Source organism: Mixophyes fleayi, chromosome 7, assembly GCF_038048845.1.
Source record: "Mixophyes fleayi isolate aMixFle1 chromosome 7, aMixFle1.hap1, whole genome shotgun sequence".
NCBI lineage: Eukaryota > Metazoa > Chordata > Amphibia > Anura > Limnodynastidae > Mixophyes > Mixophyes fleayi.
This window is the reverse complement of record NC_134408.1, coordinates 150598462-150613614: the sequence shown is the minus strand read 5'-3', so window position 1 is coordinate 150613614 and position 15153 is coordinate 150598462. Positions and strand designations below refer to the sequence as shown.

The window sequence follows — 15153 nt, the reverse complement described above, 5'->3', positions numbered from 1 at the left end:
ATTACCTTGGAATAAGGTGACACAATCTGGACTTTGCAGAAGATCCTCCGCTTCCCAAGACGAAAAATGAAACTTTCCACCTATGTTGCTAGATTGAGTTATCCAACCCCGGCCCCCTCTTACCTGGACTCAGAATCACCAGGTCCCGGGAGTTGTAGAAGCTGCTGTCTAAGCACTGGAAACATTCCTCTCATAGAATGTGCTCATACCCGGATATTAGGAAAAGTTATGTATTAAGCCCAGTGGTTTATAGTATAGAACTAAAGTTAGAATTATTCAAGTGAAAATCAAGGTCTGTGTAACACGTAAGATCATCTACTAAGGTTACCAACAAGAGGGGGCAGAGTATTTATGGTGAGGTTGGAGAAATAACCGTGAGCTGAAACTTCCAGAGGGAATATAATTATCCTTTTACAGCATCATTTTTTCCACAGAGGTTATAAACCAGATTTACAACCAGATACATAACGGGAGAGATTCCAATTTAGTCATTTATCTTAAATCCAGAGATAACTGAATATGAATTCAATGCTTTATATAGATTTAGCAGAGAAGTTTGAGGAGACGAGAGTCAGAAATATGTCTGCAGAACACAACAGTATATAAACCTCCTTCCCCACAACTGTACCCCAAAATGAGTTTTGTAATATTTCATGTAATATAACAAATAGCCCACAAACCAACCAACGTACATGACTATGACAGTGTTATCTCTCTTTGGGAAGTAAGTTTGTGAGATCGGTTACGTTGTATTTATTAGGGTTGTTTATACTGTTTCTATATTTTGTTTCCATTACAATTTGCTTTCTTCATATATGTTTTCATTTTGCAGCTTTTCAATTTCCCACTGGATCAGCCTGAAGTTACCAAACAGAAACAGATCTGACACCAGGTAAGTTCAGACAGTACACGTAGATCTTTACATATATAGTTTATATAGATCGTAAGCCTGTGAGCAGGGCCCTCTGACCGTCTGCAGGACCTAGTCTAGCGCTTTATATTATGGTAATAATAATCATCACATAGAGGAGCAACCTCAGTAAACAATATAGGACTGGTGACACTTGTGTTGTAGTTTCTAGTTAATGTGCTGTAATCACAAGTGTTGACATCTGTATAATGTAGATAAGGATACGCCCACTGTAAATCAATCAGTTTAGTTCACCTATAGAACACGTGTGTCCTGCATCGCCAATGTTGATAATAAAGGAGCAAACACACATGTAAACGTGGTTTAATGTGCACCAACCCCGTCAGGTGCATTTACTCATTTTAAAATCCAGATAAAACTTACACTGGAATTGTGTTTCTCACCGGTAGTGATGCACCATACACTATACACCATACACTATACACCACGCACCCTTCTTTTTTTTTAACCTTACCTGAAATTAAAAGTAATAGTGGTAAACAAGAGGTTAAAATGGCTTTTAGTTTATTTTTTTGTTAGTATATTGGTGTTAATTTACCACCGTATAAAAACTATTTACCTCCAGTTTTACAGAACAACCACTTACAGCTTGAAGAGTTTGATTCATATGTGAGTGATTAGCTATGTATACTAATTGTTAATTGAGTTTCCTTCCTCATGGCAGCAGATACTAAGGGGTTAAACCTTTCTTCTAAGTCAGGCGAGAATAGAAAACACCTCTACATACAGCGACTCCTCTTTCTCCCAGCAACAAACCACATAAATAAAAAAAAAAAACAGACTAAAAAGGGAGATCGAATAAGCATTAATTCCACAGATTCCTCTTCCTCCTCCGTGGCTGTAGATAGTTAGGGGTAATACACAGCTAGTTACCTCACTGATGGGTCCTACACAAATATTATCCAAAATATATTACAATTTTGTGGCTAATCCAACCACGGTGTTCCAGAATTTGTACGGCCCACATCGGTGCTTGGGATCTTGTCAAGACTTTCGTGAATGTTTTTAGCACCGTTGACAATGCAAAATAAAAGGCTCTTGCATTGGATGTTGGTTGAACATCGAAGCCTGAGAAACGTTTGATGCAACGCTCCGATAAGTACATGAAGGTACTTCCTGAGGATGACGACTGCAGTTCATCCGTAGGCCCCAGTGGCTTTGCGTACCTCTGGTTCCTGGCAGAAAGGTGGTTCTCCCATCGTAAAACCTATTTCCACGATATTCGGGTTTCAGCTAGCACTGCTGTAAGATACCAGGGGCTCCAAGGGAAGCCCCTCCACCCCTCCGGGCATGCAGGTATATACAGTTCAGCCTCTCACCAGAAAATTACAGCAACTATCTGTACCCGACTCCGCAGAGGACATAAAGACACCTGGAGGATGGGGGGGTGATTGTATTTATCTTCCAAGGGTAAGTCCTCCTTTTCAATCAAATTTTCTGTTCTAATTCAATTAGACTGGATGACTAACCCTTCAATCCGCCCGGGCACCACCTGTGCGCAGTTAGTATATTTTCCTTGTATGCACAAAGTTCTACAGGTAAGTTAATTGGGTTCTGACAAAATTAACCATAGAGTGTATGGTAAAAAATTTAGGTTGTAAACTCCGCTGGGTCTGATTATACGGTCTCTACAAAGAGCTGTGGAACATGTTAGACCAAAGAATTAAAGATCAATAAAAATATCTGTGTAAACGGACAAGTGATTTCCTGCCAGACACAGAAGGGGACACGGGTTATCCATGCATATTATAACACACGCACATAGATGCATGTTTCCAATGAATACTATAAATCATCCATGTAGCGTGTGCACAAGTCACTTTAAGCGCTCAGCAGCCCCAGTCATGTGACCTCTACAGCACATGAAAAACAAACTAATCATAAGATTTATTTACCAATCCAGTAATAGCTAATCTGATATAAAACATGCAATTTACTCACATCAATTCTATGGAACCTGCAATGTACAAGGTAGAACCAAACCCCTTGACAAGTTCCAGCAATATCCCCATCACCTCCTCAACAAGTCAGAGCCTGAGAAATGCACATTGGTGACAGACCGTTAGGAATCAGACTAAGCCCAGGACCCCCACGAAGATTAACAAAGTATTGTCCCCCCCATAGGCCCCCGACCCTCATTTTCTGCTAAGTGGTTAAGGTTACACACAGGTTTGTTTCCTTCAACACAAACACATACTTACCACAATCCGTGTGGACCATAGCACCGATGAACTCCACACCGAGCACAGTATCATAGGACACAACGGAAGACATTTCGTTACCAAGTACTGGACAAATTAAGCCAGGTACCGGAGTAAGTGTCAGAAGCTAGAAGTCATGTATCTTTGCTGCATCGACCTTCCAGGTTCACCTCTCAGATCGCTCATTCAGTGTCTTACTCTCCCCTCAACGCTGTGCCTGGCCCAATATGTTTTTTTTTCCACCTCCTGCCTTGGTCACCACATTCGGCCTCCCCTCTATCTAACCCGAGCGCTCCCTCACGTGTCTGACCGGCTCTCTGCCATCTCCAGAGGGATGTCTGTACTCTACCTCCACCAGTGTCACAGCCCCTCCTCCGGTCACCCTTAAGGTTGATGGTGTCACCCTCTATTTCCCATGAGACTCCCACAACTAGTCCATTTCCCAATTCTGTGCCCTCCACCTTTGCAACATTGCCCAGATCATCATCCATGTTCTTATCCCTAGATTGCTGCAATCTCCTCCTCTCTGACCCCCCCCCCCTGCAATCTATCCTGAATGCAGCTCTGCGACTAATTTTCCTCTCCCATTGTGCCCTCTGAACAGCGCTCCTTAAGACGCCACATTGGCTCCAGAGAACACTTCAAGCTGCTGACCCTCTTCTATAAAACTCTCTCCCTTCAACATCTCCGACCCTGTCAAGAAAATCTCCCCGACCACGTTGTCAATGACCTTCGCCTCTCTTATCAGCTCACATTGTGTCTTCATGGCGTCATCTGTGTTGTTCTCCACATTTGGAGCTCCCTGGCCCATCTGACCAGACTGCACCAACCTCCAATCTTTCAAGCGCTCCTTCAAAAATCTCACCTTTTCCCTTACGTACCCCGTCCCTTCCTAAGACAATTCCCTCCTCACGTTCCAACGGTCCTTTCTACCCCACCTGCCCCATCCTAAACAACTTCCTCCTCTCCCTTCCCTCCACCCATATAGTCTCCGTTTATCTGCCCCTCCTGAATAATAACTTACAAGTTTCCCCCTCTACCTCCCATCTCCTCCTCTTTGAAATGTTTCCTATGTTCCAGCTGTTTCTATATGGTCTCTTCTTGTACAGATATTTATTGACACTCTGGTTTCCATTGCCCCTTATTTTTATATTTTATTGATCTTCAGCGTTGCGGATTCCGTATCACCTTATAAATAAAACTATAATTTGTATCGCAGTTCAACATTACATGTGTTCTGAAACTGTCGTTTCTGTCGTCCCACTTCCTTAAATATAGATTACCTGTTTTATGACTTACCTTCTTCTTAGTTTCCCAATGTGATCAGTCCTACAAATACTGTTTCCAAAAGCGAACAGGGTAACTCCATATCCCAGAACACGTCAATGTGTTTGGGGGAAGTCTGATAGGATTTTTATTTAGGGGACAATCCCTTTAAAACTGGGAAAAAGAACGGTTCACTATGGTTTTGTAGAAATTGTAAATTTAATTAATCACCATATAATGAAGATGATCTGTATATTGTTCTGTAATTGATAAATTTATTTTAAATAAGTAATCTTGATGACATTGATATTCCTCAGTTAAGTATTATTTACTGATGTAAGAACTGTTGTCAATCATTTTTAAACAATACTTTGGCTAAGGGCCACAATTCCCCAGATGTATAAACTATTCATTTTATAATAGCAAAACAATCAACATCATGTTATAGTACAACCCAGGAAAGAGGACGATGTGTTTCCTTATTAGAACCTCACAATAGATACAGATGGCACCAAAAGACAAAGTGACCCACCAATCAGGAAAATAGATATTTGGATATTCTGTATCCGTAGGGGACACAATCATATCAGAGTTTGGATTACAACCGTTCTTGATGTGCCACAAAAAATATATTACGGTACAATTCTATCAGGGGGAAACTAGGAAGACTGAAGTCACCAAACAAATTCTAGTTTTATCCACAATTGTCCAACAAGTGACCAAAAAGAGTAGAGAAGTGTTGGTGTTATCCTCTATAATCTGACTATACACAGCAAGTTCATTACATCTCTCTGCAGACACCAAATAATTCTGGTTTATTACAAAATAAAGAGTTACAATGACTGCAAGCTCCGGGTCATTATAAAAATATCTGTGCTCCTGTCTGAGTCTCTATGTAAGGAGGGATCTACCATTTATAAACACTGCAGCATCAGCGAACGATGACGGAAACTTTGGAGGGTTAGAAACCTTTTACCGGTATTGGATTCAACGAGTGCAAAACGATGGAAAAGGAGGAAGTTGTGGTACCACAATGGGACAATGAATTTGCCTTTTTATGGAGCCCACAATCCAATCTCTCAGCCCTGCCCAGAAGAATTAATTAAGAGATTGTAATTTATAAAAGGTTTCTAATACCATTAGATGAAATAAAAACTGCAGATCCTAGATGTGAGACCAGTACGAGAGGGCGTTCCTGTGCGGAACTATCTGCAGGAGCAGAATATAAACATTTGTCCCGTTCGGCTACCTCAATGCTCCGGCCTCTGCAGTGTTTTGCTCTTGCAGGGTCTGTAGTCTCTTATTCTCAAACTTAATTTGTTTGTAATTTCAGTTTCTTAACCTTCATCCTCTTCTCGGCCTTGGTGAGTTTCGGTACTTTCTTAGACGTGGTTTTCAGTTCCGGTAACTTCAGCACAATTTCATCGTCGCTGTCTTCAGCGTTTTTCGAGCGGAGAGATTTCCTCCTCTCCAGAACATTTGGGGTGCACACTGGGGTTGGGTCCTAAAAAAGAGAGAACGTTATTCACCAACCCCGGACAGGACCTGTCTGACGTCTGGACTAAGAGGTATTTCCACTCACCTGACTGTTTACCGAAATGTCGGCATCGGAAAGAGACTGCTTCATAGCCTTCTTATGTGCAGCCTAGAAGAGAGGGAAAGAGGGTGAAATTATGGGACCCTTTTTAGGGACGAAGGAAAAAGAACAGAAGACCCCGTCTCTGCAACACCGATGGATGACGTCTGCCAATCAGATCAGCTAATCCCATCTACCAAAACTCCACAAGACATGTAAAATACTGTCACTAATTCACACACACATCCACCAATCTGCCCCTAATATAGCCAGAAAAATTGCACCCCTTTCCTCAAATATCAGAGTCCCTGCAATAATGAACCGCGATAATATCCTGATTTTTACTGCATGTTGCCCTTATGAATATTGTACATGTAGAAGGCAGACTATCAGTTAGCGGCTGCACAAGGTATTTTTTTATAAACACCAAATAGGTGATTAGAAACATTTTGTACTTTAAACATAACAAAAACAGCACAAACTCCTTAAAACGCTTCACTATTCCAGCATAAGCTTTATAAAGGGCCTTACGGCCTCCTATCTGCAGTGTGACTCGTTGCTGCAAACCAACCCCAGGGCCCAGAGTAGAACCCATGGCCGTCACCAGACATGTGAAGAGGTAACAAGCACCCTGATCTACCCCTCATACATTTTACTTATTCCCCTTATCGGCTGCCAGTAACATCAGGTAGTCTCCCAGCATCAGCGATCTGGACAGCACTGGGCAGTAACACTCACAAATCCTGGAAAATCGTATTCGATGCCTTTCTCTGCCAGACGCTTCCTTAATTTTGTCTCCTTCTCCAGCATCCTCTCCGACATCCTCTTCTCCTGCTGCACGCTGCGCTTCCTGTTATACCGATTCACGGCCGGCAGCGTTGGCTTCTTGAACTTGGCGTCACACCCTACGAAGAGCTTGGGGTGGACTTTTTCCGGGGCCATAAGTTCACCTGGACAAGAGGAGAGAATAAATCATCAACACTTATGTTATTATTAACATTACAGCGTAATAAACATCACACTGCTGTCCGGACCACACCACACACGTACGTGTGTGTGTGTGTGTGTGTGTGTGTGTGTGTGTGTGTGTGTGTGTGTGTGTGTGTGTGTGTGTGTGTATGTATATATATATATATATATATATATATATATATATATATATATATATATATATATATATATATATACTGTTTTCACTATCAATAGACCCAAATCATATTACACTTTATATGAGACTTTCTCAACCCAGGCCCTCGAGTATCCTTTACAAACCTGCATAACTACCCACCCAGTAATAAATTCAATTAACGCACCAGAACCTCCACAGTTCAGGAGGAATTCACCCCTGCCTACACAGAGCTAGAGGCGTGGGCTACTCACCCCGTTACTTACATTTTAGCAGCCGCTCACAGAACAGATAATTGTTCATGGTGTCTGCAACAATTTTAGCAACTTCATTGCATTCAAACTCCACAAAGGCATATCCTTTACTGCTACCAGTCTGCAAACCAGAGGGATATCAGAGAAGTTACAATTCCACGGACACTGATAACAGCTCTACATTTTTTCTGCACAGAAATTAAAAAAAGATTTTTACCTTCTTGCTTCTCGACAGGCGCAGCCTTGTTACAGTCCCAAACTGGCCGAAATATTCCCTGAGCTGCGGCTCAAACAGAGCGCGAGGAATGTGACCGATGTAGATTACGCCAGGAGTGAGCGCTTCCACCTGGCAGGAGAGACCCATATTACATTATACATAAAGCACAACCACAGATATAGCCGGGAGATCTGATACAGCTTCCTGCGGTGCTGTGTCCGGGCTACTTGGGGGATACGGGATGAGTCTCACCTGGGCTTTTTTGATAGTAAAATTATAATAAAGTGAAGACCAGCACAACACACACTGAAATAACTTCCTGCACACTGTGCTTTGAAAACGAGAACTCTGGGTAGACGTGAGACCGAGTCCCAGGCCCTAGAGAAATAACGAACTTTCCTGCTAAAAAATTGATAAGAGGGGGCAATTGTTTACTTAAAGTGCTCGGCCTCCGGAGGGTAACCCCACTAGGTAATCTGTGTCCCCAAAAACTGGGGGAGAAAAAAAAAAGGCTTCCGTATCACCAACTGTTCCCCATTCCCACCCCTCCATAGTGCCAACCACTTCCTATACCCATCTCGCTACACTGCCAAAAATTCCCCATATCTGCCCCTTCTTAGCACCAACCGTACCCCAAACCCATAATACAAAATGTTTAGCCATTACTATACCACCACATGTACCCCATACTCCATTCCTGTACAGCCCCAACCGTACCCCAGCCCCATACATCCAGTTACCCAGTCCTGTACCCCAGACACACCAACCTGCACCCCCATAAACCAACCTACATTCAGGACAACAAACTAGATTGTGCTCAAACAGAAATGGCATCAAAACTTAACTCCCACATTTCTAATGGCCGAGGAGGACGTTTAGAATAAGTCAATTACTAATATAATAACTTATTGTTATTACATAGGAGACACTTTATACAGACAGAGGGTTTATCCAAATAATGTAATCTATGTAATCAGACTCAAAACTGGGCCACATGGTTAGAGGAGAGGAACCCAAATATTTCATTATCCCCCAATAATAATCTCACGTGTCCCGCATATGTATGTACACACATCCCATACATACATAACACATGTATGTCCATACATCCATCCATCCATGACACATGTATGTATGTACATACATACATACATACATACATCATGTATGTACACATACATACATCCCATACATACATACATATACATACAATCATACATACATACATACATACATGACACATGACACATGTGAGCTGTACCTGAGGTTTCCTTCGGATATTCTGAACTTTCTTCTTGAACTGTTCGTGCAGTTTGGGGTCCAGGGAGAGCAGGGGGCCCCCAGAGCTCGTGTGATCCGGACCCTCCGACATCTTCACCAGCTGCGTCTGCGAAACAGGAACACGTGGATCTCACCCGGTGACAGCGCCGCCCAGCGGCCGGAGGACGCCCCGCACCCACAGCGTCCATACCACACGGCGACACCTGGCGGCAATCCTGCAGAACTACACCTCCCAGGGTAATGACTGACACCTGGCGGCAATCCTGCATAACTACACCTCCCAGGGTAATGAGTGACACCTGGCGGCAAACCTGTAGAACTACACCTCCCAGGTAATGAGTGACACCTGGCGGCAAACCTGCAGAACTACAACTCCCAGGGTAATGAGTGACATCTGGCGGCAAACCTGCAGAACTACAACTCCCAGGGTAATGAGTGACATCTGGCGGCAAACCTGCATAACTACATCTCCCAGGGAAACGTGCGACACCTGTCGGGAATCCTGCATAACTACACCTTCCACCACAATGAGCGACACCTGGCGGCAATGCAGCATTACTACATCTCCCAGCTTAATGTGCGACACCTGGCGGCAGTCCTGCATAGTTACATCTCCCAGCTTAATGTGCGACACCTGGCGGCAATGCTGCATTACTACACCTTCCAGCATCATGATCGACACCTGGCGGCAGTCCTGCATATCTACACCTCCTAGCTTAATGTGCGACACCTGGCGGCAATGCAGCATTACTACACCTCTCAGCCTAATGAGCGACACCTGGCGGCAATTCTACATCACTACATCTCTCAGCTTAATCTGCTGCAAATAATGGTGTTCGTCTCTGTTCTAGCTGGAGGAACAATTGAAATTTTGAAGTTTGAGCTGAGAGCAATAGAGATATTCACTTGATATATCTTGATGATTAGTGATGTCATACAGGGGACGGGTTCATACCGTCGGCTCTGAGATTCGGTCAGTGCCAGGACTCCTTGCCAGATTATTATCTGACCAGTGTCCAGCATTCCTGTTATCTGTGTTCCTGAGTATTGACCCGGCTGTTATTGATCACTGCCATTCAGTCCCTGCTGTTTGTTCTAACCACCGCTTGTCACTTAATCTATTTGCTCCTGTTATTAACTGCTGATTATCATCTTTACTTTGCAATCGTTTGTGCTTTATTATTCTGATGTACAGCGGATGCTGAGCCTATCGCTTTGTGTTACCTGATGACAGTGCCGTAACTAGACATTTCAGTGCCCTGGGCGAGACAGGGCACCGGCGCCCCCCATCAAAGTGGGAGTGACATTTGCCAAGTGGGTGTGGCCAATCTAATGTGGGGGTGTGGCTAGCACTTTACTGTAAAGAATTCTGCTACACATATTTGCAAATGCATGATATATATATCTATCAGAGCCGGATTTACACCTCATGGGGCCCTAGGCAAGATATTGGTTTGCCCCCCCTTCACACACACAGTGGCCCCTCACATACACATAATACACACACACACAGTGGCCCCTCACACACACATAATACACACACACACACACAGTGGCCCCTCACACACACATAATACCAGGGGCGGATTGGGAACTTAAAGTGGCCCTGGAAAAATTCTGAAAGTGGCCTTATGTAGGCGGGACCAATAAATGGTAGGCGGGGCAAATTGTAGGCGGAGTTAGCACTCCATTAGCTCGAGCCACATTGGTTTTTATACAAGGCAAATGCAATACGCTATGGTAAGCAGAGTCCGTCTATCACAGTTGACGGAGCTAACACATAAGTAGGCAAAGCATTGCACATGTAGGTGGAGCAGTCACAAGTAGACAGAGTCAGCACACCAGTGGATGGTGTATACACATTAGTTATGTAAGTGGAGCAGCTTAATCCAGCAGCAGGGAGTTCCCAGGGTTAGCATTAATGTAATAATAGTTGGGTCACCCACCGGATCAAAAAGTCTCAGTAACAATATAAAATTAAAAAAATAAAAAGTAAATCACACTGCTTCTGCATACCTGTATGCAAAACTGTAGCATGTCGAAACCATGCTGGTGTGTGCCTTAACCCCGAAGAAGAGGTTCCAACCTCCCAATGTCCTCTATTCCTCCCAATCCACTCTTCTTGGAGTTAGGGATTTCAAAGATAAAAACCCACATACTTTTAAATAAAACTGTGATTACTTATACACACAAGCATGAACAATTAAAACATTTTTCTTTTTCAGATTAAATTAAAATACTTCCATGGATGCATCATACATATTGAATTGCAAGGTTTATACTGTTCTGCATGATAATTTAGCCAGTATTAGTGATACAAATACAATATAAACAGCCTCCTAGTGACCGCCATACAAAATAAACAGCATCCTAGGGACTGCCATACAAAATAAACAGCATCCTAGGGATCGCCATACAATACAAAGAGCATCCTAGTGACTGCCATACAATACAAAGAGCATCCTAGTGACTGCCATACAATACAAAGAGCATCCTAGTGACTGCCATACAATACAAAGAGCATCCTAGTGACCATCATACAATACAGAAAGCATCCTAGTGACCGCCATACAATATAAACAGCATCCTAGTGACCGCCATACAATACAAAAGTGAATTCTAGTGACCATCATACAATGCAGAGTATCCTAGCAAACGTCATGCAATAGAGAGAGCATTCTTGTGTCAGCCATACAATGCAGAGGGCATTCTTGTGTCTGCAATACAGAGAGCATCTTAATGACACTATATAAAGTGCCCAGTGTGTCTGCCCCTGTATGAGTGGCGCCCTGTGTGTCTGCCCCTGGTATGAGTGCGCCCTGTGTGTCTGCCCCTTTATGAGTGCGCCCTGTGTGTCTGCCCCTTTATGAGTGCGCCCAATGTGTTTGCTCACCAACTATATGTTGAAGTACAGGACTAACAATTATTTTATTGAGGTAGAGAGAGCATAAAAGTCTGTATCTGCAACAGTTTGTGTAGTGACAATATTGGGTTTTTTTTTTTTCTTCATTTATCAAGTGATTACTTAAGCTGACACTGGATATTCAGAGAGGAACTAGAGGTTGTATATAATCTGCATTTATAGTGTACATATGGTGCTAGTGAATATGTGATTCTGTGAGTGTTAAAATACCTGCTATTTACTGCACAACTTCTTCATGTGAGTCAGTCAGGAAGTCAGAGGAGCTGTCCTCCACTCATCCCACCCCCCTGCGCTGTCACATTGGATCTGCAGCTGCGGTGATGTCATCACAGATGGACGCGTAGCTGTCTCCCAGTCAGCAATAGGATTTGATCCTTTCATCACCACCTACCCCCCCCCCGCTCAAGTGCCAACCTCCCTCCCTGCTCACTCTACACCCCCCCCCCCCCCGCACGAGTCGCGGGGGGGGGGGGTGCCGCGAGTTGGGGGAGGGGCCAAAAAAAATATTATTTTTTTTTACCTTTTAATGTGCCACAAAGGGGAGAGTAGCGGGCGGCTGCTGCGCCCTCTCGGGCTTGCGCCCTGGGCGACGGCACCGCCCGCACCACCCTAGTTACGGCTCTGCCTGATGATGATGCATTTTTGCTGTTTGCATTGCGGCTGCTCTACGCTGTACTCCATCAACCTAGATGCTGGAATAAACCTTCCTGCCAATCATTTCTGATGTGGAGAGAACACTGAGCCTGATTCCATTCTCAGATCAGAACTCTGATATTGATCGTCCTGTTGCTACATCTTTCTGTTAGAGCTGTGACTATGGCCTGTACTCTGGGCCTAGTTGGAGTCCTCCCAGAATCCTCTGGGAAAGCTGCTATTTCTTATGAACATTTAGCTGTTTGATTGATGACGCTACTCATGAGTCTTTAGTGTTATGGCTGACAAGGAACACCATAAACTTGTAGAACAGGTAGTAGAGGTCTTCACCTATAGCTGCGCCTTTCCCGTAGAGCTGGACGCGCTCACAGGTACTCAGATGCCCCCAGGACTTGAACTCAAAGTAGTATAAGTTTATGATGTCGCCACAGCACTGGCAAGGGCCAGATAGGAGGCAGAAACGGAGTCCAGTAGTCAGGCCGAGGTCAGAGGGTAACAGCAGACAGCAGAGTAAGGTCCAGGCAAGGGTCGAGGGCGGGCAGCAGACAAGGGAACAAGCCAAGGTCAGAGGTCACAGGCAATAAAACAGGGTCCAGAAACAAGCCAGGGGTCATATACGGAAAATCAGAACTAGAACACAGCACAGCAGCAGGGACCAGGGAGCCTAGCTACACTGAGAGCTATAACTGGCAGTGAGGCTCTGTCCTCACTGCCTTAAGTAGCGAGGGAAACCAATAGGAGCAGAGTGCCAGCGAGACTCCTCCCTAATACATTAATCACAGTGTGTAAGGCCATCACCAGTAAATCCAAGTCCTGAATACAAGAACAATACAAATGTAAATGAGCAATACTGCCACAGGCAAATTCAATGTATATAAACTTAAACAGTTTAACTTCTTCTGCGTGCATGCGTCCGGCTGTAGGACAGCTGGCCGGGCGCTGCGGCAGGAGAGACAGAGCGTCCCGGTTGTTGCCCAGGCAACTGGGATGTGGAGGGCGGAAGTGACGTCCCGGTCGTCATGGAGACGGCCGGGATGCCTGGGGCAGCCGGAAGTGAGCCGCGGCGGCCCGTCGGGGAGCCGGACTCTTAACATTTAGTTCTACTTACAACCTGACTTAGACCTGAACGTTCCTGTGACAGCTGACAAAGACTTTGACGCATGTATTTCTGGGGTCTCATCCTGCATGTAGATCTGCTACAAGCCATGACACAGATCAGGGCTCCTCTGTGCTCTTCAGGGCCGGATTAAGAGAAGGGAGTTCCCCGGGCTAAGGGTACTTTGAGGCCCCCCATATGACTCATGGGGATAGATTTACTAAGCTGCAGGTTTTAAGAAGTGGGGATGTTGCCTATAGCAACCAATCAGGTTCTAGCTTTCATTTATTTAGTACCTTCTACAAAATGACAGCTAGAATCTGATTGGTTGTTATAGGCAACATCCACACTTTTTCAAACCCGCAACTTAGTAAATCTAGCCCATAGTCTCACTCTCACGAGATCTCCTCGGTAAGGAGATTACTGCGTGCCACGTAAGTACTACAGTGACTGCAGGCAGCTAACAGCATAACATTTGCTGTTAGCTGCCTGCCATTCTCCTTGAACAGGTGACAGTCGGAGCCAAGGGCAGGGACGCCCCCGACCCAATGAGTCCCGGCAGGCCCCCCAGATGCCTGAGGCCCCTGGCCTGAAGCCCCTTTAGCCCTATTGTTAATCCGGCTCTGGTGCTCTTACAGTCTCTCTCCTGTGGGTTGCAATCTACAGTCCAAGCATCTCTTCACATCCCTAGAGACAGAACTGATATGAATGCACAAGGCTTTAATGTGTTGTGATTTGTTAGCCCATATAATTGATTAATTTATCACCCAATGCCAGTAATAAGGATCTACACCTTGATCACCATAATCATCTGTGTGATACCAGACATTGCACCTACACTAATCCAACACGAACCTTCTGTTCTCTGTCCCTTCCTAAGTGATCCCACTTCCTCTTTCTGGGCCTGATACATCACACAGCGCAACTTGTTTTTTTTTGCGTATAATTACTCTGAGCATGCCCAGAACCGGACCATACACCACAGAACGCTGCAACTTCCAATTCAGCGTATGCAGGTAGTCAATGTACAGTAAGGGGAGCACCGAGCAACGTCCAATCTCTCAGGTTTTTACCCGTATTCTTATCTGTGGCCTTATCTGTGTGGAGTTTGTATGTTTTCCCCGTGTTTGCGTGGGTTTCCTCCGGGAGCTCCGATTTCCTCCCACACTCCAAAAACATACTGGTAGGTTAATTGGCTGCTAACAAATTGACCCTAGTCTGTGTGTGTCTGTCTGTGTCTGTGTGTGTGTGTGTGTATTTGGGAATTTAGACTGTAAGCCCCAGTGGGACAGGGACTGATGTGAGTGAGTTCTCTGTACAGCGGTGCAAAATTAGTGGTGCTATATAAATAAATGATGATGATGATGATGAGATCACTTGCTCCAGCTACAGGTCAGGTGTAAGTGCTGATTACTAGTGATGACGCTGTGTATACAGCTACAACATGTGTTTGTAATCAGGAGCAACTGTAACTATGTATTTTATGTACAGTAGACATTAATATCATCATAATAAATGTATTTTATGGTGGGGGAAGATTTTTTTATTATTTGTTAATGTTTTGTCATTACTGGCTATAATAACAGGTGACATTAATTGAATAGTTTTTTTTCTGTGCGTTCTTTTGT

The 15153-nt window shown here is 44.3% G+C and overlaps 1 protein-coding gene across 1 annotated transcript; it reads right to left on the bottom strand.

Moving 5' to 3' along the window:
• Window positions 1-4705: 4705 nt before the first annotated feature.
• On the bottom strand, window positions 4706-8988 carry NIFK (nucleolar protein interacting with the FHA domain of MKI67). The gene is made up of 6 exons (XM_075181139.1): window positions 8833-8988; window positions 7572-7700; window positions 7367-7475; window positions 6713-6924; window positions 5981-6043; window positions 4706-5902 (listed from the first exon to the last, which is right to left on the bottom strand). Exons 1-6 carry the CDS (start codon window positions 8941-8943, stop codon window positions 5711-5713), a joined length of 816 nt encoding a protein of 271 aa, XP_075037240.1. The 5' UTR covers window positions 8944-8988; the 3' UTR covers window positions 4706-5710.
• Between the last annotated feature and the right edge of the window lie 6165 nt (window positions 8989-15153).

What these genes read in the sequence shown, in the direction of transcription:
- NIFK (XM_075181139.1), bottom strand. Translation starts at nt 8,943, where the DNA reads ATGTCGGAGGGTCCGGATCACACGAGCTCTGGGGGCCCCCTGCTCTCC. An exon ending in CTGTGAGCGGCTGCTAAAAT is followed by an intron (nt 6,925 to 7,366) that starts GTAAGTAACGGG and finishes CCTCTTGTCCAG; the next exon opens with GTGAACTTATGGCCCCGGAA. An exon ending in AATACGATTTTCCAGGATTT is followed by an intron (nt 6,044 to 6,712) that starts GTGAGTGTTACT and finishes CCTCTCTTCTAG; the next exon opens with GCTGCACATAAGAAGGCTAT.